At 44.9% G+C, this 24,071-nt stretch overlaps 1 protein-coding gene across 1 annotated transcript in view; it reads left to right on the top strand.

Moving 5' to 3' along the window:
• The window catches only part of GPR124 (G protein-coupled receptor 124), a 56,620-nt gene that overhangs the window by 17,545 nt on the left and 15,004 nt on the right, over window positions 1–24,071 (top strand). The window contains exon 2 of the mRNA XM_006896645.1: window positions 6,920–6,991. Coding sequence (XP_006896707.1) covers window positions 6,920–6,991 — 72 coding nt within the window. The remainder of the gene's footprint in view (window positions 1–6,919; window positions 6,992–24,071) is intronic.

Raw genomic sequence — 24,071 nt, 5'->3', positions numbered from 1 at the left:
GCCTATCCTGCATCATCTTCACCATGACTGCCATGTTGAAAACCAGTGTGTCAACCCATCTCCTTGAGGATCTTCCTCTTTTTCACTGACCCTCTCTAGTTCACTAAGCATAATGCCTTTCTCCAGGAACTGCTCCGTCCAGATAGCATGCCCCAAGTATGGAAGATTCAATCTTGTCGTATATGCTTCTAAAGAGCGTTCTGGTTGTTCTTTCTCGAAGACAGATTTATTTGTTCTCCTCACAATCGTTGTTGTATTAAACATTCTTTACCAACACCATAATTCAAAGGCATCAATTCTTCTTCAGTTTCCTTTATCCATTGTCCAGATTTCCCATGTAGATGCAGCAATAGAAAATACTGTGGCTTTGACCAGATATTTTAGTCTTTAAGATGATATCTTTTTTAAAAAATTACATCCTTGATATTAAATACTTTAAAGGAGGCTTTTATTACAGATTTTTCCCAGTGTAACATCTTATTTTCTTTTCTTTTTTCTTGTTTTATTTCTTGACTGCATGGGTATTGATTTTGGATTCAAGTAAAATGATATCTTTTACTTCAGTCTTTTCTCCATTTAACATAATGTTGTTTGTTGGTCCAGTTGTATGGGGATATGTACATTCTTAGTGGTTAAGAAGCTGTGCTGCAGTATTGAAGGCACATGGTTCAAATTCACCGACTGCTCCATGGAAGAAGAATGGGTAATCTTCCAGTTATAGTTGCTATTGTGTACAAGCTGAGTTTAGAAGAGGTTGTGGCACCAGAGACATAATCACCAATATCAGATGGATCTTGGCAGAAAGCAAAGAGTGCCAGAAAAATGTCTATCTCTGTTTAATTGATTATGCAAAGAAAGGCATTTGACTATGGATCATAATATATTGTGGCTAAACCTTGAGGAACACTTGATTGTGCTTATGTGAAACCTATGCTTGGACCAGGAAGCAGTCCTTAGAACAGAGCAAGGAAACACTGAATGGTTCAAAATCAGGAAAGGAGTGCATCAGGGATGCATCCTGTCTCCATACCTTTTCAATCTATATGCAGAACAGATCATCCAGGAAGCTGGGCTTTATGAGAAGGAATGTGGCATCAGGTTTGGAGGAAGACTCATTAACAGTCTACGTTATGCAGATGATACAACCTTGCTTGCTGAAACTGAGGAGGACCTGAAGTGCTTGCTGCAGAGGGTCAAGGACTGTAGTCATCAGTATGGATTGAAGCTCAACATCAAGAAGACAAAGATTCTCACCACTTTGCCAATTGGCAGCACCATGATGGATGGAGAAGAGATTGAGGTTGTTTAAAGTTACAGCTTGCATGGCTCCACAATCAACACTCTTGGAACAAGCAGTAAGAAAATCAAAAGATGAATTGCACTGGGGAAAATCTGCTGTCAGGGACCTCTCCAAAGTACTAATAAGCAACAGTGTCAGTATAGAGACTAAGGTGCACATGATCCAGGACATGATCTTTGCAATTACTTGCTGTACATCTGAGAACTGGACAATGACTAAGGATGACAGAAGAATCAATACCATTGAGTTGTGGTGCTGGAGAAGAGTTTTAACCATACCATGGACCTCCAAGAAAACAAGTAGGTCTGTCTTAGAGAGGTTGAAATCAAGTTTCTCCTTGGAGGCTAGGATTTTGAAGCTTAATCTCACATACTCTGGGCACGTAGCCAGGAGTGATTGGTCCTTAGAGAAGGACATCATGTTTGGAAGGGTGGAGGGACAGTGCAGGAGAGGAAGACCGCAGATGAGATGAATCGATACAGTAATTGGAATTATGGGGGTAGATGTGTTGGAATCAGTGAGACTGGCTCAGGACAGGGCTGACTTCAGAGCTATTATCTATAGAGTTACTATGAGTTGCAGGTGACTTGATGGCACAAAACAACAACTCTACACACACACATACACACACACTTTTATGTTGAAGCACAAACCATACTGAAGGATATTGTCATGAAGCTCCATCAATAAATATTTTAAATCCTCTTCTCTTGCATCAAGGAAAGCTTGTGATCTACATACTGCAGGTTATTAATTAATATTCCTCCAATCCTGATGCTGAACTCTTCTTCATACAACCCAGTTTCTCAGATTATTGTAAAGATACAGATATAATAATTGTAAGGAATGGAAACAACATTGATGTACAACTTTCCTAATTTTAAACTATACAGTATGTCCTTGTTCTGTTCAAACAACTGCCTCTTCCTCTATGTACAGGTTCTGAATGAGCATGGTTAAATGTTCTGGAATTCTCATTCTTTATAGGCTAGCCATAGTTTGTTTGTTCTGATCCACACAGCTGAATGTGTTCACCTCATCAGTTAAACACTAGCAAACGTCTTTCTGGTATTCTTTCTTTTCAGTCACAATCCATCAGCAATGATATCCCTCATTCTATGCCCTCTACTGAGTCTAGCTTGAATTTCTGCTAGTTCCCTACTGAAGAACTGCTGTAACCATGTTTGACTTATCTTCAGCATAATTTTACTTGCATCTACTATTGATGATATTGTTCTGTAATTTATGCATTTTGTTGTATCACCTTTTTTTGGAATGTACGTGAATACTGTGGCCAAGAAGTTGTCTTCTAAATTTCATGGTGTAGGTGAGTGAGAACTTCCAGTGTTGCATCCTCACTGGTCTTTAGTCATTTCCTGGAGCACACCCACAGATACACACTGCCCCCAACTCCTTCAGTGCAGCTTCGATTACTCTCGATTGTATGTTACATCCTTAAATGATTTCATGTCAGCCAGTTCTTCTTGATCCACCTTCTTTTAATGCTGTCTGTGTCATTCATTACTTTGCTCACAGAACTCTTCAGTATTGCAGCTCAAGGTTTGAATTTTTTTTTCTTCAGTTCTTTCAGTTTGATGAATACTGAGCATGCTTTTCCTTTTTGCACATTCCATGGTTTCATTATGTTCATCATTATGTATTATTTCATTATACACTATAGTTCAGATATATCCCCAGGAAATACGATACATTCTTTTCCCTTTCATTCACCCAGGTCCACACATTGTTCAAGTTGGACAAGTAACATTTCCAGCTCCCACCTCAGGAATTGGGGCCATCATCTCTGACAGCCCAGCTTCTCTGTCCTTTTCTTACTCTCATGTTCTCTCACATGTACCAGGTCGCCAGCATTTACAGTCTTTTCTCACCCTTAACCTATGAAGGAACAATTCCCTGAAGAGAACCTTGGGTGATCAAAGACAGGGCACTGAAACGGCTCCTCTTTCCCTACCCATCCTCGACATTGTGAAAGGTGGTGAGGGGTCCTCTCCTCTTCACAGACATTTAAGGCCACCTTCAAGTCTCAGACACAAAGGAGAGACAGAACAAAATTGGGACCAAGTGAGATCGGCTTTGACTTAAAGTCAAACAGCCATTGAAAATTCATTACCACTGAGGTGGTCACCCTAGCCCCACCTGGACCTAAATGAAACCTCAATAGGTCCTAAGAACTGAGAAGATTACTGTTTAACACAAACACCATCACCCCATATATAACATAAAATAGAGCAATCCTAATCCATAAAATGAGATAAGGAAACTCATAAAATGTCCTTTTAAAAAAAAAAAACACCACCAATGGCTGCAAATGCCCATTGCTATCAAGGTGATATCAATTCATTGGTCTCCAGTGTGTATGGAAGCAGACTGCCACATTCTCCCAAGGAGCTGATAGTGGATTTGAATCACTGAAGATTCAGTTACTAGCTAAGTGCTTAGTCACTGTGCCACCAGGGTTCCTCTTTCATGACTATCTGATGTATATTTGAAATATCAAGATAAATACTATAGGTGTATCTGAAGAGTTTTGGAAACCCAACATTCTCTCAGAGCCCTTTCTCATTGTCACCCTCAGGCCCTGCTGGGAAATGTCACCGTTGAGGGGCCATTAGGCAGTGACAGGAAGAGTGGACAGGAAGGAGTCTAACTGGAGAGGAGAGAAAGGGAGGAAGGAGATTAAGTCTCCACCCATTCCCACTGACCCAGAAAGTCAAAGGCCCTTTTCTCCTCTTGCCTCCATCCTGCCCACTATCTGCTCCTCACAAACCCCTTAAAGATGGACTCTGACATCCCTGCCGCTCTTACAGCCTGTCTTGGCACGGATCTCCTTCTCGCTCCCTTTGGTGGTAAAATATGTCTCATTTTAACGACTTTTAAGTGTGCCGTTTTATAACATTAATTGCATTTACCATGTTGGTACAGCCATCAACACTAACCTCTTCTAATAGTTTTGTCACCACGGCAAACAGAAACTCAATGTCTATCTTAGTTATCTAATGCTGCTATAAGAGAACTAACACTAACAGCTTTAACAAACTGGAATGTATTCTCGTACAGTCTAGGGGGCTAGATTCAGGGTTCCAGACCTAGGGGAAGAAAGTCCTTATTTCCCTCAGCTTCTGTAGGTCTGTCTTCGCCTGGAAACCTCATGTGATCTGGCTTTCCCCAGCGGCTGAGAGCTTCATCATGAAAGGCCAAAGGTCTACTCGACTCCTGCTAATTATTTCTTAGTGGTTCTGAGAACCCCTCTCTCAGCTGCATATTCTCTCCTTTTATCTCTGTGGAGATAAACGGTATTAAAGGCCACGCCATAGGGAAACTCCTTTTACCACCAATTAGAGTTGTGATGGGATTAGGGAGGGTTGCATTCCACTCACAATCTTTTTACAACCATTTGGATCTTTACACTGACTCCACATTATACCATTCTATTCACTCATGTTGAGGAGACCATTCAGTCCATGATAGTGCCACTGAAGAAGTAACTCCCCTTCCCCCTCCTCCCAGACCTTAGTAACTTATCAACTTCTGTCTCTGTACATTTTCCTATTCTAGTATATCAGAGATTGTGAAGATGATGTTCGTAGGGTCACTATGAGTCATAATAGACTCAGTGGTACCTAACAACAACAGCAGCCGAAATTTCATATAAATGCTGTTGTTGTGTGCTGTCAAGCTAGACTTGACCCCTAGCTGACCCTCCAGTGTGTTTTGAGAGGCAGTTAATTGCACAAGAAGAGATTGCCCATCCTTCTCCCTCAGAATGGATTTGAACTCTGTGCTTTTAGATTTGCAGCGCAGCTTCTTACCACCAGGCCACCAGAGCTCTCATGTAAGTGAGATCATACAATATTGGTCCTTCTGTGTTAGCATCATGTTTTGCAGCATGGCTCCGAAGTTCATAACTCTTTAAGACTGAGTAAGACTTTATGGCTTTGAATGGTGATGTTAATAAAGAATATTGGATATACCATAAATGACCAAAAGAAGAAATAAGGTGGAAGGGGGTGGGCAGGGAGGAAAGTGCAATAATGAATGATTGGAAACCATAAGTCTCTGTATACTCTCATTAAAATTCATTAAAAAAAAAAGAATAAATAAGCCTGTCTTGGATGAAAAACAGCCAGGATGTTCCTTAGAGATAAGGATGATGAGATATCACCTTAATTGGAGCATGTTATGAGGACGGGCCAGTCCCTCGCAAAGGACACCACGCTTGGCAAAGTGGAGGGTTGACCCTTAGTGAAAGCAGTTGACACAGTGACTACAGCCAATGGCTAAGCACAGCAAAGGCTGTGACGATGGCACTGTATCTGGCAGGGGTTTGTTCTATTATCCACAGAGTGTCTGTGAGTTGGAGCCCACACGACAGCATCTAACAATGACAATATTTCATTGCATGCAGAACATATGCTACATTTTATTTATCCATTCATCCAGTGGTGGGCTCTTGGGTGATTTTCATCTTGAGACCTTTGTGAATGGTGCTGCCACGCACGTTCTTGTACAAGTATCTGCTTGGCCCTATACCTAGGAGTGGAATTGCTGGGTGAAGCAAATCTCCTCTCCTGCTGGTCCCTCTCCCCTCTTCTCTCCCCCTTCTAGTCTAGCCTAGAGGCTGCCCACTGGAGAAGAGGTCTGAGGTCCACACCTCTGGTTTCCCAGGCCAGTGTTCCAGTAAAAACAGAGAAAAGAAGGGAAGCCCTTTGCTTATGCTCTGGGCTAGAAGAGCTTGGGCTGAGACTCATTAAAGCTTTTAAATAAGCAATTAACTGGAAGGATGAGCCCTTTGGGCCTGGAACTCCCCTCCTCCCAGCAGGGAATCTGGCAGGGAAAGGCTGAGTGGGTGGGCAGAGATCTGTCTGCTTGAGGCCTCTTCCCTCCTCCCCTAAATACAAATGAATAAATAAACAGGACTCTGAGGGGGCAAAGGCAAAGCCTGGGGCCTAGGCTTCCTCTGGCAAGGCTCTAGACAGGCTTGGGGAGGCAAGGATAACAAACAGCCTTCTTTCTACCTGGGGGACTCCAGGTAGTCACCATCCACTGAGACCCTAAGCTCGAAGGAGAAAGTATGGAGCCTCCAAGGAAAGGCAGCTTTCCTTGCCTGCCGCTGGGCTTCCTGTCTCATCCGAAGCCACAGCTCTGACCCAGTTCAAGCCCAGAATGCTCCATCTTCTCTATCCTCACAGGTTAGGTTGAGGGCAAAGAGAATTTCAGAGGTTGTGAAAAGGCCAGTTGGGGCCCTGTAGTTCCAGGATGGAAAGGGTGACATCAGAACTTCACTCCCTGCTCTATCCACCAGTGAGCTCCAAGTCAGAACCAGGGCGCGGAGAAACTCAAGACCGATGAACTATCTGGTGCAGGGTGTGTATGTATGGGGGTTTGCTCAGTTGACCCTGGTCATTCCCTGGTCCTCTCTGCAATGCCCTAGAGCAGACAGAGATGCAGGACATTGCACAACCCCAGGGGGAACCACTTACGTGGAATGGAGTGTGGCTCTTGGTGGAGTGGGGCGGGGAGAATCAGCTTCTCTTGCCCTCTGTACTGCCCAGCCTTTAACAGCACCTTCTCCTGTCTGTGTTCTCTCTACCCCTCCAGGCTCTTGAGCAACAACAAGATTACGGGGCTCCGGAATGCATCTTTCTTGGGACTCTCCCTGCTGGAGAAGTTGTGAGTGAATGGGCAGGGTGGGGTGGACAGAATAGAGGTGAGCAGGAGAACAATCTGGGGAGGATGAAGCATGTTGGTTACCAAAAGCCTCCACATGTCCAGAAACTACTGGCTGGGTAGGGGCTAGAGTCAGTCCACTGGGCCCTACCAAGAAGCTGGTGCCAGGTGGAAGGCTGAGGATGGCTGGAGAGAGATAGACCAATCCCTTCACCAGCTAGAACAGAGATAGAGAGAAACCTTGCTGGTCTAGGCAGGGATGGGGGCTACAGGAATCTCATAAACTCTCTTTAATGAGCAATTAGCTGTCTTGAATCACTATCCTCCTTCCAGCTGGGGCCAGTATAAAAGGGAGATGTGTAAGCCTTAGGGAATCTTATTGTGAGGGAGGCCTCTTCCTCTTTCCCTAAAAACAAGTCAACAAACAAAACCCCAAGGAGGCAGAGTTCCAGCCTGAAATAGGGAAAGGAGTCAAGTCTCCCTCCCACCCCCTTCCCCCAACATCCAGCCACAGCTTCCTTCAGGTGACCTGCAGGCCCAGGACAGGCTGCCAGTGGACTTGGCAGTGCTGGCGCCTGGCTGGTCTTCATGGGTCTCCTCTTCAGACTTGAGAATCCCTGCTGAAGTCTTGGTTGAGGCCAGTGTGTGGAAAGGGTGAGTGAAGAGGAGCTGTTGTTATGTTATGTACCTTCAAGCTGGAACTGACACATAGCTGACCCTCTGGAGAGTTGTCAGAGGCAGTAAATTGCATGGGAGGAGATTCCACAGAGCAGCTGAAGGATTCTTTTGGGTTGGCGATGCAACTCCTTCCCACAAAGCCACCAGCGCTCCCTGAGGAACAACTAGTGGTGATAAATTGTTAGGAAATAAGGGAAAACACCAGAGCCTTAGCCCCTCAGCTATATTCAAATAACACCATGTTCCCAGAGGGCCTGTGGAGAGGTGGTACCAGTAGTGACCACTGGGCTGAAGACCTGAACCAACCCCTCTCTAAATTCCCTGTTCACTTGAGTGTTCCAGGAATCACAGTGTGTATTGAGTCCTTATCTCCTCCACAGAAGAGGCCTGGCCTCCTTGCCTCTCTGGAGACTGATCTTTTATTTCCTTCCCATCCCAGTGACTTCTCCCAGCTCTACACACTTCTTCAAAGCATTCTCAGTTCCTCCAAAAGTGATCCAGGCCCCTTCTAGTATGAAAACGAAAACATTTAGTTCAACGCAATGGAGATGTAAATGAATAAGGTGTGAGCCCTCCTGTAAAGGAGCCAGAGTTTCACATCTAGTGGAGACCAGATAGATGGTCCCAGAACCAGCACAGATTAATGATATATACAGATTATAATTAAGTCAGTTAGGAATTTCATTGGCTAGGGTGTTCGAGAGTCATAGAGACACAGTATCTGCACATCACGATGTTTTGATCTTTAACCATCTCAACAATCTCATGCATGGACCTCACTTGGATCCATTTAACAGTGGAAGGGAAATCTCACTCTAACCTCTATGACTGTGACTATTAATGGCCTAGTTGACTTAGCTGGACTGTTGGGCAAGGATGACAGGAGCAGGGACGTGGGGAGAACTGAGAAAGGAACAGACTCCCACACAGGGCAGAAAAGTAGAGTAGTTTTGAGTGATCTGGGGTATGTTGGACTAGGATGCTGACGGTAGTTCTTCTGACCATCTGCTCTGGAGCTCAAAAGCTGATTTTTAAGTCATGTGTGTGAAGAAATAGAAATATTTTTTAAACTTTGGGTTTGTTTGGGTTTGTTGTTTTTTTTTGAGGGATATGTGTGTGGTATAAAAATACATACAACTCAACAAGTTCTACGTGTACGAGTTTGTGATCTTAGTTACATGCTTTAAGTCATACAACCAGTCTAACTATCTTTTCCCAAATTATTCTACCGCCCTTGGAAGCCCTGGTGACATAGTGGGTTAAGTGTTGGGCTGCCCACTGAAAGGCCAGCAATAACCATCACTAATTTGAAGAAGCAGGGTGGTTTTTAAAGTCCCTTCTGAAACAGTGAAGCATTTGGGTTCTGGTTCCAGCCCTCAGCCCAGGCTTGATCTTAGAGGCCGTGTGGCAGGAAAGCAAATGCTCCTTCCAGGGATCTTTTGGAGGAGGGCAAACCACAGGCCACTTCTCCTGCTCCTGCAGATAGATGCTCTTCCTTCTTACCATGAGGCGGCGGCTGCTTTGAGCCTCTGGTGACGTCATCTTCCCTTCTTCACTCTTCCTTCCATCAGAGGGCTCTGCCCTCCTTTGCTTCTCCTTCAATCTTGAAAGGGTAAGTTTTCTGACAAAGCTGAAAAGAGGGCTTTTCCTTTCCCATTCTTGCAGATGTCCCCCGCCCCCAGTCACCTCTTCTCCCCAGCACGGTCACCCACACAGCCGTTGTATTCAAAGTGAGGGAAGCAATCAGAGAAAGCAAAGCCAAAAAAAAGCCCACTGCCGTGGAGTCCATTCCAACTCAGTGCCCCGTAGGATGGAGGAGAACCAGCCACAGGGTTCCCAAGCCTGCATACCCTTAGGAAAGCAGACAGCTACATCTTTCTCCTGAGGAGCAGTTGGTGGGTTCAAATGATTAACCTGTCTGTTATCAGCTGTGTGCTTTAACCACTGTGCACCAGGGCTCCAAACAGGAGAAAACTACAAACTTGATAAGAGACAGGAATCTCTGGATCATGCAACAGCTAACAAGCCTGGTCACTAACAGAAAGATTAGTTATTCAAGACCACCTAGAGTTGCTTGGAAGAAATTCTTGCAAACTACTACCAAAACATCCGTCACTGAAACCCACAATTCATTGCCATAGAGTTGGAATCGACTCATCGTTGACTCTCTAGCTGGCTTTCAGACAGTGTAAATCTTCTAAGGGTGTGCGATTCATCCTAGAGAGGGTTAAACCAGGCTACTCCTTGTACTCCTTGGAGGCAAAGATTCTGGGACTTCGTCTGACATACTTTGGACATGTTGCAAGGAGAGACAGGTCTTTGGAGAGGGACATCATGCTTGGGAGGGTGGAGGGACAGCACAGAAGGGGAAGACCCTCTATGAGGTGGATTGATTCAGTGACTGGGGTAATCAGGATGGGTGTGTCAGAGGCAATGAGATTGGCACAGGATAGAGCAGGGTTTAGGGCTGTTGTACATAGGGTCGCTATGAGTCGCAAACGACTCGACGCACATAACAACAACAACAACAAGTCTTCTAAGAGAAGATAGCCTGTCTTTTTCTGTGATTGAAACCCTGTGGAGTTGGAAATGACGTAACTAGAACAGAATGAATTAGAATGGCACATGAGTGGGGGGTATATAACCAATATCACTGAATAATTTGTGTTGAAATTGTTAAATGAGAACATGATTTGCTCTGTGGACTTTCGCCTTAAACACAATAAAAGGGCTGGCTTTGGTTTTGGTTTTGGGTTGTTTTTTTTTTAAAAAAAGCCCAACCCTTTAGCACAGAACATAGTTCTACTCTGAAACCATGAGGTCGCCGTGAATCGGAATTGACTCAGAGGCAGCTGGTCTCACTGGAGACAGAGTCTAACTAAATGCTGAGTCAGTGATGTGGGAAGAGTACCTGCTGTGTGGAAAAGTGAACCAGACTCCTAGGTGTGAGCTCCTGCTCTGCTATGAACTGTTCTGCTCATTCCTTCTGTAAATATTCTCTGATCTGCCTCTAAGTGCAGGCTTGGTTCCAGGCACCGAGGACGTAGACGTAAACGTCAGACCAAGTGCTTGCCTTCACAGAAGTCATAGGATTTACCCTCTCCTGATGGGATTAAAAAATAGCAAATAAATATATATGAGAAGATGCTAAGAGCTACAAAGAAAAAGAAAGTAGGGTAAAGAAGCTAGAAAGTGATGGAAGTCTTTTATGAAGACCCCTCTAATGAGGTTTCCTCTGGCTGCTATAACTTATTATGAGTGACAGTGGTGTATGTGTTTGTTTGTTTGTTTGTTTGTTTGTTTTAAACGGTGGCTTTTAGGATTGCAGCACAGCTAGGCCCCTAGTACTCTCCCAAACAGTGGTTTTAAAATAAAAATACTGATTCTTTTAGGGTCCTAGGGGCTAGAACTTTGAATTCAGGGGATCAGGGGGACCAGACTCTCTCTGTCAGGCCTAGGGAAAGATTCTTCCTGTCTCTTCCAGCTTCTGGTAGCCCTAGATGAACCTTGGTTTTGTAGCAGCGTCACTTGAGACTCTGCCTCTGTCATCACATAACTGTCTCCCTCTATACTTACCTGACTCCTCAAAGTCAAACTGGATTAGTAGTACCCACCCTGTTACAGAATCAGGAGAAAGATGACAATCTCCTCCGAAGTAATTTGTTGTTGTTGTTGTTGTTGTTGTTATGTGCCAGCGAGTCATCCAGTCATCCGTGACTCATAGCGGCCCTATGTACAACGACCTTAAACTCTGCTCTATCCTGTTGTCTTATTGTCTCTGACACACCTACCCCTATTACCCCAGTCACTGAATCAATCAATCTGCCATCGAGGGTCTTCCTCTCCTGTGTCCCAAGCATGACGTCCCTCCAAGCAGTTCTCCAAGAAGGACTGGTCCTTCCTTGCAACACATCCAAAGTATGTCAGATGAAGCTTCAGTATCCTTGCCTCCAAGGAGCAGCCTGGTTTAACCCTCTCAAGGTGAAAACTGTTTGTTCTCCTAGCAGTCCATGGTATATTCAACACTCTTCTCCAGCACCACAGCTCAAAGGCATCAGTTCTCAGAATTCCCTAGTCACTGTCCAGCTCTCCGAGGCATAGCAGCAATTGCAAAGACTATGGCCCGAATCAGGCTCACCTTAGTCTCCAGCCTGATGTAGTTGCTCTTCAGTAAGCTGGAAAGGTCTCTCTGACAGCAGACTTTCCCAATGCAATATGTCTTTTCATTTCCTGGCTACTGGTGTCAAGAATGTTGATTGTAAAGCCAACAAACTAAAGCTGTAAACAATCTCAATCTATTCACTATCTATCATGACGCTGCCAATCGGCCTAGTGGTGAGAATCTTTGTTTTATTGACATTGAGCCTCAATCCATATTGAAGGTCCTTGACCTTCTGTATCAAGTGGTTCAGGTCCTCCTCAGTTTCAGCAAGCAGGGTTGTGTCATCTGCATAACGCAGATTGTTGATGATTCTTCCTCCAATCCTGATGCCAAATTTCTCTTCATAGAGCCCAGCCTCCAGGATAATCTGTTCTGCATATAGATTGAAAAGGTATGGAGACAGGATACATCCCTGGGGTATACCTTTCCCAACTTTGAACCAACTTTGTTCCCTTGTTCTGTTCTGACAACTGCCTCCTGGTCCAAGTATAGATTTTGCGCAAGTGTTCTGGTATTCACATTCTTCTGAGTTAGCCACAGTTTGCTGTGATCTACACAGTCAAATGCCTTTGCATAGTCAATGAAACACAGATAGACATTCCTCTGGTATTCCCTGCTTTCAGCTAAGATCCATCTAACATTAGCTATAATATCCCTACTACCACAGCCTCTTCCAAACCCAACCTGCACTTCATGTAGTTCTCTGTTGATGTGCTGTTCTAGTCATTTTTGGATAATCTTCAGCAGAATCTTTCTTGTACATGGTATTAATAATATTGTTTGATAATTTCCACACTCTGACAGATCACTTTTCTTTGGAATGGGAACAAATATTGATCTCTTCCAGTCACTTGGCCAAGTGGTTATCCTCCAGATTTCTTAGCATAACTTGGTGAGCACATCCAGGGTAGCATTTGTTTGTTGATTTACAGTCTCTAAAAACTCTGGAGGGTCAGCTTCGACTTGAAGGCAATGAGTTGTTTTCAATTTGTGGCAGTAAGGTCGCCTGGTAACTAAACACATCTGTGGTGACCTTATATCCAAACAAGGTCACATTCACGGGCACCAGAGGCCAAAATGGCAAAACCTTTTTGGGGGGACACAATTCAACTCATGGCCGTGACTGAGTCCAAGATCTGAATGAAGGGAGGGAGAAGGCAGGTGTCTCTCACAGGGCAGAGAGAAGAGCAAATGAAAAGGGTGTTTGAACCAGACCATGCCCGGCAAGTCTGAGAAACGGGCTGAGTCAAGAGTGAAGAGAGGTAGGATGAGGTCAAAGCAATGCAGGCGTGGACCTGGGCTTGGGGCCTTAATGTCCTCAAGTGTAAAATGAGGAAGGTGAACTGGATGTTTAGTATGGTGCCTTCAGATTTTCAATTCCACAATTCTTGAGTGTGTGGTACCCACCAGTGCTTCATGAAAATGAAAAGACGACAGAGCCAGAATGATAGGGATAGGCTTTACAGAGGAGAGGAGACGCAGTGGGCAGAGAGGGGTGACTTGTCTCAACAGAAACCCACCAGCTTTGCAGGGATGGTGCAGGGAGAACTGGAAGAGCCCAGGGTCTCCAACCTGGCTGGTGACCACCATCCCAGCAGGAGGAAAGAGATTTCAAATAGAGCTGCTCCAGAGCCCTACTCCCAGGTTCTAATTCATGAGATTGGATGGGGCATGGGAATATTTTACAAGATATGCAGGCAGTTCTCATGCTCATTCAGGGTTGGGAACCAGTGGAACAGATGACCCCTAGACTGTGGGCCTATTCATCACAAATAAGACGCCGGGGCCTGGCATGTAGTTGGTGCTCAGGAAACACTGATCCCTCTGTCCTGTCAGGCTCAGATGTCTAGACTTTGGCAGCTGAGGCCATGGCAACTTAACATCCACAGTCTATAAGCAGCATGCCCCGTGGGAGGCTTGGGGCCTAGTCTAATAAGTGAAATGGTAGATCTTCAGGGCTCTAGGGGGGAAAGCCTGCATTGCTTTCTTGTTTCAAGAGCCCTCAAGCCTTTGAGGATGTGTCCAGTGCAAATGTGGGTGTGGAGGGGTCACCTCACTGGCCAAGAGCAGGAGGTCCTTGCACGGTCCCAAGTTTGTGATCAGGGCCTTGAGGTGAGAGTGAGGTGGACATACACTTCTGTGAGAGCCTGGCATGGGGAAGAGGAGGAGATTCGGAATGGATGCTGGGTGGGGATGAGGGAACAGTCACGCTCTAAAGAGGCTTGGGTGAAGGCAGGGGAGCATACTGTGTGGGGCTTGGTCAGCCAGCGAGATGGGCTAGACAACTGGAAAACAGGTCCCGGTAAAGGCAGTTCCCCGCCAGCCTAAGGACCCAGGCGTGGTGAGATGTTGTCTGTGCGCCCTGGATGCATCCCACAGCAAGACACGACCTGCTTAAGTTAGTGCTCAGGTAGAGGAAACGATGAAAGAGACTCTGGAGTAGGAAGAGGCCTGGTAGTGAATCCTGTCTTTGCCATTGACCTTCTGGACACCTTGCCAGTCCTGACACGTCTCACCTGGAAATTGGGAGTGATGAGTTCAGCCATGTTATCATGGGTACAAATGTGCTCATCTGTGCAGAGCACTGGGGACAGCATGGGCTTTTAGTAAGTGGGAGTAGCCCCCTTCCTCTCTGTGGAGTTTCACATTCTCAGTTAACCTGGTGGCCCTTTGTTTGCATAGCGTTTGTCCAGAGTGACCCCACTATCAGCAGGCAGTTTTTCACTGACATGAAACTGCTGAAAATGCTCCAGAGGACTCAGGCACCCCAGTTCACATCTTTTTCCAGGGCTCTCCACCACATATATACAATGAGCAGCCATCAGAAAACTTCTGCAGGACCCTGATCCCCAACTGTGTACCCCAGACCGGCCCTGAGCTAGACATAGGACAGGGAGCCCCTAGCACAGGCCAAGGGGGCCTGACTCAGCATGTATGCCAGAGTGTGGATCTGTGTGGAAGCACGCCCCCAGAGGCCTGTGGGACAGCCAGAGGGAAAGGCCTGGGGAGGGGAGCCTGGTCAGCCCCAGGATGATTTGTCATTGCCTAATGAGATTAATGAGCCCCAGGGGCTGGTATGCAGCGGGTACTGGGCTCTCATTAGAAGCAGATGCTCTTGGGAATGATGGCAAGTGGCCCCCCCCCACCGGGGGTGGAGTGAGGCTCATGGGCCAGGTGGTTTCCATTAATCTGTGGGTGGGGCCAAGGGAAAGGCTGGCTGGTCCCTCCCTCTTTTCCATCTCCTCCAGCACTCTGGAGGAATGCGGCAGAGAAGCCACCAGAGGCTCTGGCACTGCTGAGGGCCCAAGGAGGGAAGCTGATAGATGCAGGCACAGCCCTCTTGTTCGCTGTTGCAGCCGCAGCACTTGGCACAGGATAGGTGCCCAGTAAATACCTATTGGATGACATCAAGATAAGAGGACTTGCAGGATGGAAGACTAGGACCACCTTGAATTCCCACCTTACCACCAGAACCGTTCCTTCTCCCCACAGACCATCTCAATACCTGCTGTGGTGTTTTGGCCTTTCTCTGCCAGCCCCCACTTTCTGGTGAACCCTGGAATTCCTGAAGGGCCCAGAGAAAACTGCTCTGTGGCCTCAGAACCTATAATTTGGTTTCCAAACCCACAAGCAGGGAGGTCTGTGGGGACCTGAGGAAGCCAACTTTGTGTCACCCCACCCTATCAGAGCATGGGACACACTCACATACATATAAACTCTCTCTCTCTCTCTTACACACACACACACACACACACACACACACACAGTCTGTATACATACATACAGTCTGTTTACATACATACTGTCTCACACACACATTCACACGTACACAAACTTATACAGACGTACACTGGCATGTAGGCTTGCACAATCACTCTTTTTTAAATGGCATTATTGAGAGATCATTTACATACCATAAAGTTCATCAGTTTAAAGAATACAATTCAATGTTTTTATTACATTTACTGAGTTGTGCAACCAGAACCACAATCTAATTTTAGAACATTTCATTTTTATCATCCCCAAAAAGAAAGCTTGAATCATTAACAGCCACTCCCCATTCCTGCTGTCCCTCTGCCCCAGCCCTAAGCAACCACTAATCTACTTTCTGTCTCTTATGGATTTACTGATTCTAGCCGTTTTATATAAATGAAAAGTATAGGATTTTGTAACTGGGTTCTTACGTTTAGCATTTTTTTTTAAATTTATTTCATTATTTGTGTGTGTGTGTGTGTGTACCGCCAAGTCAGATCTGACTGGTACAGGAGAAGATTGGTCCTCCTTCTCCAGCAGAGCATCTGGCGGATTTGAACTGCACACCTCTGAGATTGCAGTGCAGCTTCTTGCCGCTAGGCCACCAGAGCTCGCCACATTTAGCATGTTTTTGAGGTTTATAGACATTGTAGTGTATTTCAGTTCTTTGTTCATTTTTTATGGCAAATAATACCCAATTCTGTGAATATAACACATTTTGTTTCTACTTTTTTGCTGTTGTAAGTACTACTATCAACATTTATGTACAAGTTCTTATATGGGTGTGTGCTTGTTTCTCTTTGATGCATACCTAGGAGTGGAACTTCTGGATTATAGGGTAATCTTCTCTCTCTAGTTGTTTTCTAAAGTGGCTATACCATTTCACATTCTCACTAGTCCCATGCAGAGGGTCCAGGGCCTCCGCATATTTGACAACACTAGGTACTGTCATCTTGACTATCTCATTGTAGTTTTGATTTGTATTTTCAAAGACATTGAGCGTCTTTTTTTGTGCTTGTTAAGAATTCTTCTATCTTTTTTGGAGAAATGTGTTCTTGTCCATTTTTCACCTGAGTTAATGGTCTTTTATTATTCAGTTCTTCTTCCTATCTTCTGAATACAACGCCTTTACCACAGATATGATTTCCACCCTCCCCCCAGGTATATTATTTGCAGACATTTTCTCCCACTCTGTAAGCTGTCTTTTCACTTTCATGAAGGTCTTTTGGAGCATATATGTTTTAAATTTTGATAAATTCCCTTTCCTGATCTTCTCATTTACTGCTAATGTTCATACACTCACACTTAGACACCTAGCTTTCTGAGTCTCTTATCTCCTAACAAAGAGAACCATGCATCACAGCAAGACAGGTTGGAGTTTTGTTCCTGGGAACACCCAGCTGCCTGCTGATACCTGGCTTGGAGTGGTCCTTCCCTCCATATTGACAAGGAGTTAGACAGGCTATGCTTGCAGCCAAAGGACACTGGTCCAGTTGTTTGTCAGGAGGATCTACCCACACAATGCAATTTGCCCCGGTTCCTAGAACAGGGATCCACAGAAGAAGATGGAAGAGCAGGAGCTTCCACATTTATGCAAATATCTGCATCGTTCTGAACAAGCTCTATAAGCCCACATGACCTCACTTAAGAAATGGAAGGCTCACGTGAGGCAATCTAAAGCAGAGGATCTTACCATGGGATTCTTGAGCCTTTTCATTTTTCTGGGATGAGTCCAAAGTCTGCCTCACATTTTTGAAAGGATGTGCTAAGCAAAAAACAGAACAAGGCCAGTGACTGACTGTGGAACAAACTGTCAATTGCTCATAGGCAAGTTCAAACTGAAACAGAAAAGGATAAAACAAGTTCACAACAGCTAATGTAGCTTGAGTGTTGTTGTTGTTGTTGTTGTGTGCCATCAAGTCCCCTGCAACTCATCCCAACACTACATACAACAGCTCTGAAGCCTGCCCTATCCTGAAACGGTCTCACTGACTCTGACACATTACCCAGTTACTGTGTCACTCCATCTTATCCAGGGTCTTCCTTTCCTGCGCTGTCTCTCCACCCTTCCGAGTATGATGTCCTTCTTCAAGGACTGGTCTCTCCTGGCCACATGCCCAAAGTATATGAAACAGAGCTTCAAAATCCTAGCCTCAAAGGAGAAACTTGGTTTCATCCTCTCAAAGACAGATCTATTTGTTCTCTTAGCAGTCTATAGTCTGCTCAGTATTCTTCTCCAGCACCACAACTCAAAGGCATCAACTCTTTTTTTTATTTTTAATTATTATTAAATTTTATTTGTTTTAATGAACATTTACAGAGATTTTGGGTTTTCATTCTCATCAATTCTTCTACTGTTATCCTTAGTCATTGTCCAGCTCTCTGATGTATAGTAAGTAATTGCAATGACTACGTGCTCAATCATGTGCACCTGAGTCTCTAGACTGACATCATTGCTTCTTAGTACTCTTGAGAGATTCCTGACAGAAGATTTTCCCAGTACAGTTTGTATTTTGATTTTCTGATTACTGGTGACAAGAGTCTTGATTGTAGAGCTGAGCAAGCTGTAACTGTTAACAACCTCAAGCTCTTTTCCATCCATCATGGTGCTGCCATTTGGCCCAGTGGTGAGAATCTTTGTCATCTTGATGTTGAGTTTCAATCCATACTGAAGACTACAGCCCTAGACATTCAACAGCAAGCACTTCAGGTCTTCCTCAGTTTCAGCAAGCAAAGTTGTATCATCATAACATAGGCTGTTCATGAGTCTTCCTCCAATCCTAATGCCACATTCCTCTTTATAGAGTCAAGCCTCTTGAATGATCTGTTCCACATATAAATTGAAAAGGTGTGGAGACAACAAGATACATCCCTGACCACTCCTTTCCTGGTTTTGAACCATGCACTGTTTCCGTGTTCTCTTCTGGGAACTACTTCTTGGTCCAAATATAGGTTCTGCATGAGCACAATCATGTGTTCTGTGATTCCCATTCTCCTCAAGGTTAGCTACAATTTGTTGTGATCTACACAGTCAAAAACCTTTGCATAGACAATAGCAAACAGTAGGCATTCTTCTGGTGGTGGTGGTGGTGTTGTTATGTGCCATTGAATGGCTTGCGACTCAAAGCGACCCTATGTACAACAGCCCTAAACTCTGCTCTGTCCTGTGCTAATCGCACTGTCTCCAATACACCCATCCTGATTACCCCAGTCACTGAATCAATCCACCTCATAGAGGGTCTTCCCCTCCTGCGCTGTCCCTCCACCCTCCCAAGCATAATGCCCCTCTCCAAGGACCGGTCTCTCCTTACAACATGACCAAAGTATGTCAGACGAAGCCTCAGAATCCTTGCCTCCAAGGAGTAGCCCAGTTTAACCCTCTTCAGGATGAATCTGTTTGTTTTCTTAGCAGTCCATGGTACCCTCAATACTTCTATCCTCTCTAGTCATTGTCCAACCCTCATGCATAAGAAGTGATTGCAAAGACCATGGCCTGTATCAGAAGCATCTTAGTCTCCATAGAGACACCATTGCTCTTCAGTACTTTGGACAAGTCCCTAACAGCAGACTTTCCCATGGCAATACATCTTTGAATTTCCTGGCTGCTGGTGCCAAGAGTGTTGATTGTGGCGCCAAACAAAGTGAACAATCTCAATCTCTTCACCACCCATCCTGATGCTGCCAATTGGTCCAGTGGTGAGAATCTTTGTCTTCTTGATATTGAGCCTCAATTCATATTGAAGGCTACAGTCCTTGACCCTCTGCAGCAAGTGTTTCAGGTCCTCCTCAGTTTTAGCAAGCAGGGTTGTGTCATCTGCATAACACAGATTGTTAATAAATCATCCACCAATCCTGATGCCACAATTCTCCTCATAGAGCCCAGCCTCCCGGATAATCTGCTCTGCATAGAGGCTGAAAAGATATGGAGACAGGACACATCCCTGGCGCATGCCCTTCCCAATTTTGAACCATGCAGTGTTCCCTTGCTCTGTTCTGATGACTGCCTGCTGGTCCAAGTATAGGTTTCACATTAGAATGATGAAGTGTTCTGGGATTCCCATTCTTCTCAGAGTCAGCTACAGTTTGTTATGATCCACACAGTCAAACGCCTTTGCATAATCAATGAAACACAGATAGACATTCCTCTGGTACTCCCTGCTTTCAGCTAAGATCCATCTAACATTAGCTACAATATCCCTCATACCACAATCCCTTGAAACCCAGCCTGGACTTCTGGCAGTTCTCTGCTGGTGTGCTATTCCAGTCGTTTTTGGATAATCTTCAGTAGAATCTTGCTTGCATGTGAAATCAATGATACTCTTCTATAGTTTCCACAATCTGTTGGGTCACCCTTCTTTGGAATGTTCTAATGTATAGAACATTCTTCTGGTACTCTTTGCTTCTGTAAGATCCATTTGACATTGGTGATAATGTCTCCAGTGCCAGGACCTCTTCTAAACCCAGTTGTATTTCTGGTAGTTTTCTGTTGATGTACTATTCCAGTTGTTTTTGTATAATCTTCAGCAGGACTTTTTTTGTGTGTGATATTAGTGATATATCCTACCTGAATTTAGAGACCATCTAAAAAATAGATTGATACATTGAACACTAATAGCCAGAGTCCAGATGAGTTGTGGGATGATACCTACTGCATCAAATATAGAGAAAGCAAAAGGTGATTAAGAAGACAGGAAATAAAGAAAAACAAAAAATAGATGCCAACAAAGACTCTGACACCTACTTTAGAACATAGAGTAGAGTAAATAGAAGACATGTTACATTATGAGGGCTGAACAGACTTCAAAGGGCAACTTGAGAAGACTAAGTATTATAATTTGCAAAGACCTGGAGTTAGAAAACCAGAAGGAAAGAACATGCTCAGCATTTTCTAAGCTAAAAGACCTAAGAAAACAATTTCAGGCTTCAAATGTTAATATGGAAAGATGTTATGGAGGACAAAAAATTGAATGAGGCAATTGTATCAAAAGAAGATGGGGGGGTAATGCACAGAGTGACTGTAATAAAAAGAATTAGTTAATATTCAGCTATTTCAGGATGCAGCATATGATTAAGAGCCCAAAGTAGTAAAGGTAGAAGTCCAAGCTACATTGAAGACATTGCTGAGAACGAGGCTCCAAGAATTGATGAAATGCTAAGAGATGTTTCAGAAAATGGTTGCAGTGCTGGAAATACTCATTTATACCAAGAAATTTGGAAAATAGCTCCCTGATCAATCCACTGGAGGAGATCCATGTAAGTGCTCATTCTAAAGAAAAGTGATCTAACAGAATGTAGAAATCAATCATTAAACAACAGCATTACTAGCACACACGCAAGTAAAATTATGCTGAAGATTATTAAAAATGAATGCACCAGTACATCAAGATGTAACTGTCAGAAATTCATGCTGAATTCAGAAGAGGACTTAGAATAAGGGAAAGCATTCATTACTAATGCTAGCTGGAGCTTGGTTGAAAACAACACCAGCAAGATCTTTATCTGTGTTTGATTGAATATGCAAAGGCATTTGCCAGTGCAGGCAAAGGGGTACTACAGGGTTAAAAGTCAGGAATGATGTGCATCAGATTATCATCTTGTCACCATTTATTCAATCTTTATGCCAAGAAACTAATCCGAGAATCTGTGCTGTGTGAAGAAGAGCATGACATCAGGATTGGCAAAAGCCTCTATAAAAACCTGTTCCAAGTGAAGAGGACTTGAAACATTTAATGATGAAGAGCAAAGACTATATAGCTTTCAGTATAGATTATACCTCAACATAAAGACGACGAAAATCCTTACAACTGGATCAAAAAGCAACATCATAATAAATGGAGAGAAGACTGAAGTTGTCAAAGACTTTATGTGGATCTATACTAAACTTCCATCAAAGCAGTGGTCAAGTTATTAAAATAATGCATTACATTGGGAAAATCTGCTAAGAAATCCCCCTTCTTTAAAGTGTTAAAAAGCGAAGATGTCACCTTGAGGACTAAGGTGCACCTGACCCAAGTCATATCTTAAATTTTCATATATATATATATATATATACACACACACAAACTCACACATATATATGAATGCTGGACAATTAATAAGGTGTTGTTGCTGTTGTTATGTGCCGTCGAGTCGTTTGCAACTCATAGCGACCCTATGTACAACAGCCCTAAACCCTGCTCTATCCTGTGCCAATCGCACTGCCTCTGACACACCCATCCCCGTTTACCCCAGAGACTGAATCAATCCATCTCATAGAGGGTCTTCCCCTCCTGCGCTGTCCCTCCACTCTCCCCAGCATGACATCCCTCTCTAAAGACCTGTCTCTCCTTACAACATGTCCAAAGTATGTCAGATGAAGCCCCAGAATCCTTGCCTCCAAGGAGCAGCCTGGTTTAATCCTCTCTAGGATGAATCTGTTTGTTTTCTTGGCAGTCCATGGTACATTCAATACTCTTCTCCAGCACCACAGCTCAAAGGCGTCAATTCTCCTTCTGTCCTCCCTAGTCATTATCCAACTCTCTGATGTATAACAAGTGATTGCAAAGACCATGGCCTGTATCAGGCGGACCTTAGTCTCCAGAGAGACACCGTTGCTCTTGAGTACTTTAGAGAGGTCCCTAACAGCAGACTTCCCCATCGCAATACGTTTTTTGATTTCCTGGCTGCTGGTGCCAAGATAGACTCAAGAAAAACTGATGCATTTGAATTACAATAGTGGCAGGGAATATTGAATATACCTTGGACTTGCAGACAAATTTCTCCTGGAAAAAGCACAGTCAAATGCTCCTTAGAAGTGAGGATGGCAAAACTCTCATTTGTGCTTTGGAAATGTATCAGTTGAGATCATCACCTGGGGATTTAGCAGAGACTCAACAAAAAAGAGGGAGATTCTCAGCAACACAGATCAACATAGTGTTTGCAACAGTGGGCTCAAACATAGCAATGATTTTGAGAATGACATAGCAGCAGTGTTTAGTTTGTGTCCCATAAGGTCACTATGAGTTAGAACTAACTCAATGAAATCTAACAACAATAAGAAATGGGAAGGGTCTAGAACCACCAATCTATAAGGGCCTTCCAAGAATAATATCCAAATTCTATGACAGCATTTCCTCCCGTAACTAAGGAGGGTGTAGCTAAGAGCTAGCTAACTGCCTTCCTTATCAAGAGACCAGGAGGCTCCAGCTGCCTGAGATTCAGGCGCCTTTGGTCTGTCAGAGCTCGGCCTAGCGAGCAGCACTTTAGATAGCTGTCAGCTGCCTCAGGAGAGGACCCAAGTCTGGCCGGTTCCAGGCAAGTAGGCCAGCTCCTGAAGGCTACACAATGTATGGGAACTGCCCTGGTCACCTCCAAAGCCACTCTGGATATGAGGCAAGATGGAAAAAATGCCAGCCCTCAGTGGACGCTCCCCCCTCAGAGAGGCCCCAGCATGGCTCTGGGTTTCAGGAAATGGAGGGCAGGAAGAGGGGCTGGGGCCTGAACAGCCGCCTTGCTCCCATCTGCAAAGCATCAGTGGGGCAGGAGGGGTGGGGGGCTCATGAGGGGGGACCAAGAGGAAATGAGAATAAACATAAGTGAGCAGAGAAGGAAGGGGTGGGGGGCTGCAGTCTTGGCCCCTTGGCAGCCCATGAAGGGAAGTGACACAATGAGGAATGTGTTTCCCTCTACCCGTCCCCTGCATGGGGGTGGGAGGCAGATCCCTGAGAATGGCCAGACCCCAACAGGGGCCAGGGGGCACATGCTCCAACAGCCTGGGGGAGGAGCATTGAGGGCCAGGGTCTGGGCAGCCAAGGGGGGAGATGATGGGCAGGAAGGGTGACCCTGGGCAGACAGGACACAAGTCCCATGTTCTGTCTGCATTCTGTATACAGTGAGTATCCTCTGGGTCTGCAAAATTGCACACATGTGTCCAGCACTGGGGTAACCTCCCAGCAAGTCTGGGTATGCCACCATCGCTCCTTCAGGAAACTGGCTCTTCCTGGTGGCTTTCCTGTCCTGCTCAAGCAGATTCAAGGAGGGAAGCTGAGTCTTTGGGAAACTGAAGTGTGAGGACCCAGGCCATGGGCTGGGCTGAGCAGGTTGTTTTCTTAATCTCACTCCCTCTGGGTGTTTATGTCCCCTGACTGGGACTGTGTGCAAACAGGCCTCCTGGTGGGACAGCACCTCCCCATCCTGGATACAGGCTTCCTCTCCCCACAGCAGGGAGCCAGCTTGTTCTGTAACCCTCTCCTGCCTGTAATCCAAAAAATATTCCTGACACTTTGCCAGACAGAACCAAGAGCCTCCTTCAGCCTCAGATGGGACGTGGGAGAAGCTCAGAGCCTTGGCCCCAGTTACCCCTTGTCAGTTTCCCATTTTACTGTCACAGACCCCCAGACTCTTTTTGCTATTCCAAGAATCTCCCACCCTCCTGCATCATAATCTCCTGGGAGTGAGGGAGGGAGGATCTGGGAACCCAGAGAGTGAGACTGTGGATGCAGCATGCAGACA

Source organism: Elephantulus edwardii, unplaced genomic scaffold (genome assembly GCF_000299155.1).
Source record: "Elephantulus edwardii isolate Elephantulus edwardi_28Jun2011 unplaced genomic scaffold, EleEdw1.0 scaffold00187, whole genome shotgun sequence".
NCBI lineage: Eukaryota > Metazoa > Chordata > Mammalia > Macroscelidea > Macroscelididae > Elephantulus > Elephantulus edwardii.
This window is presented reverse-complemented; position numbering and strand designations above follow the sequence as displayed.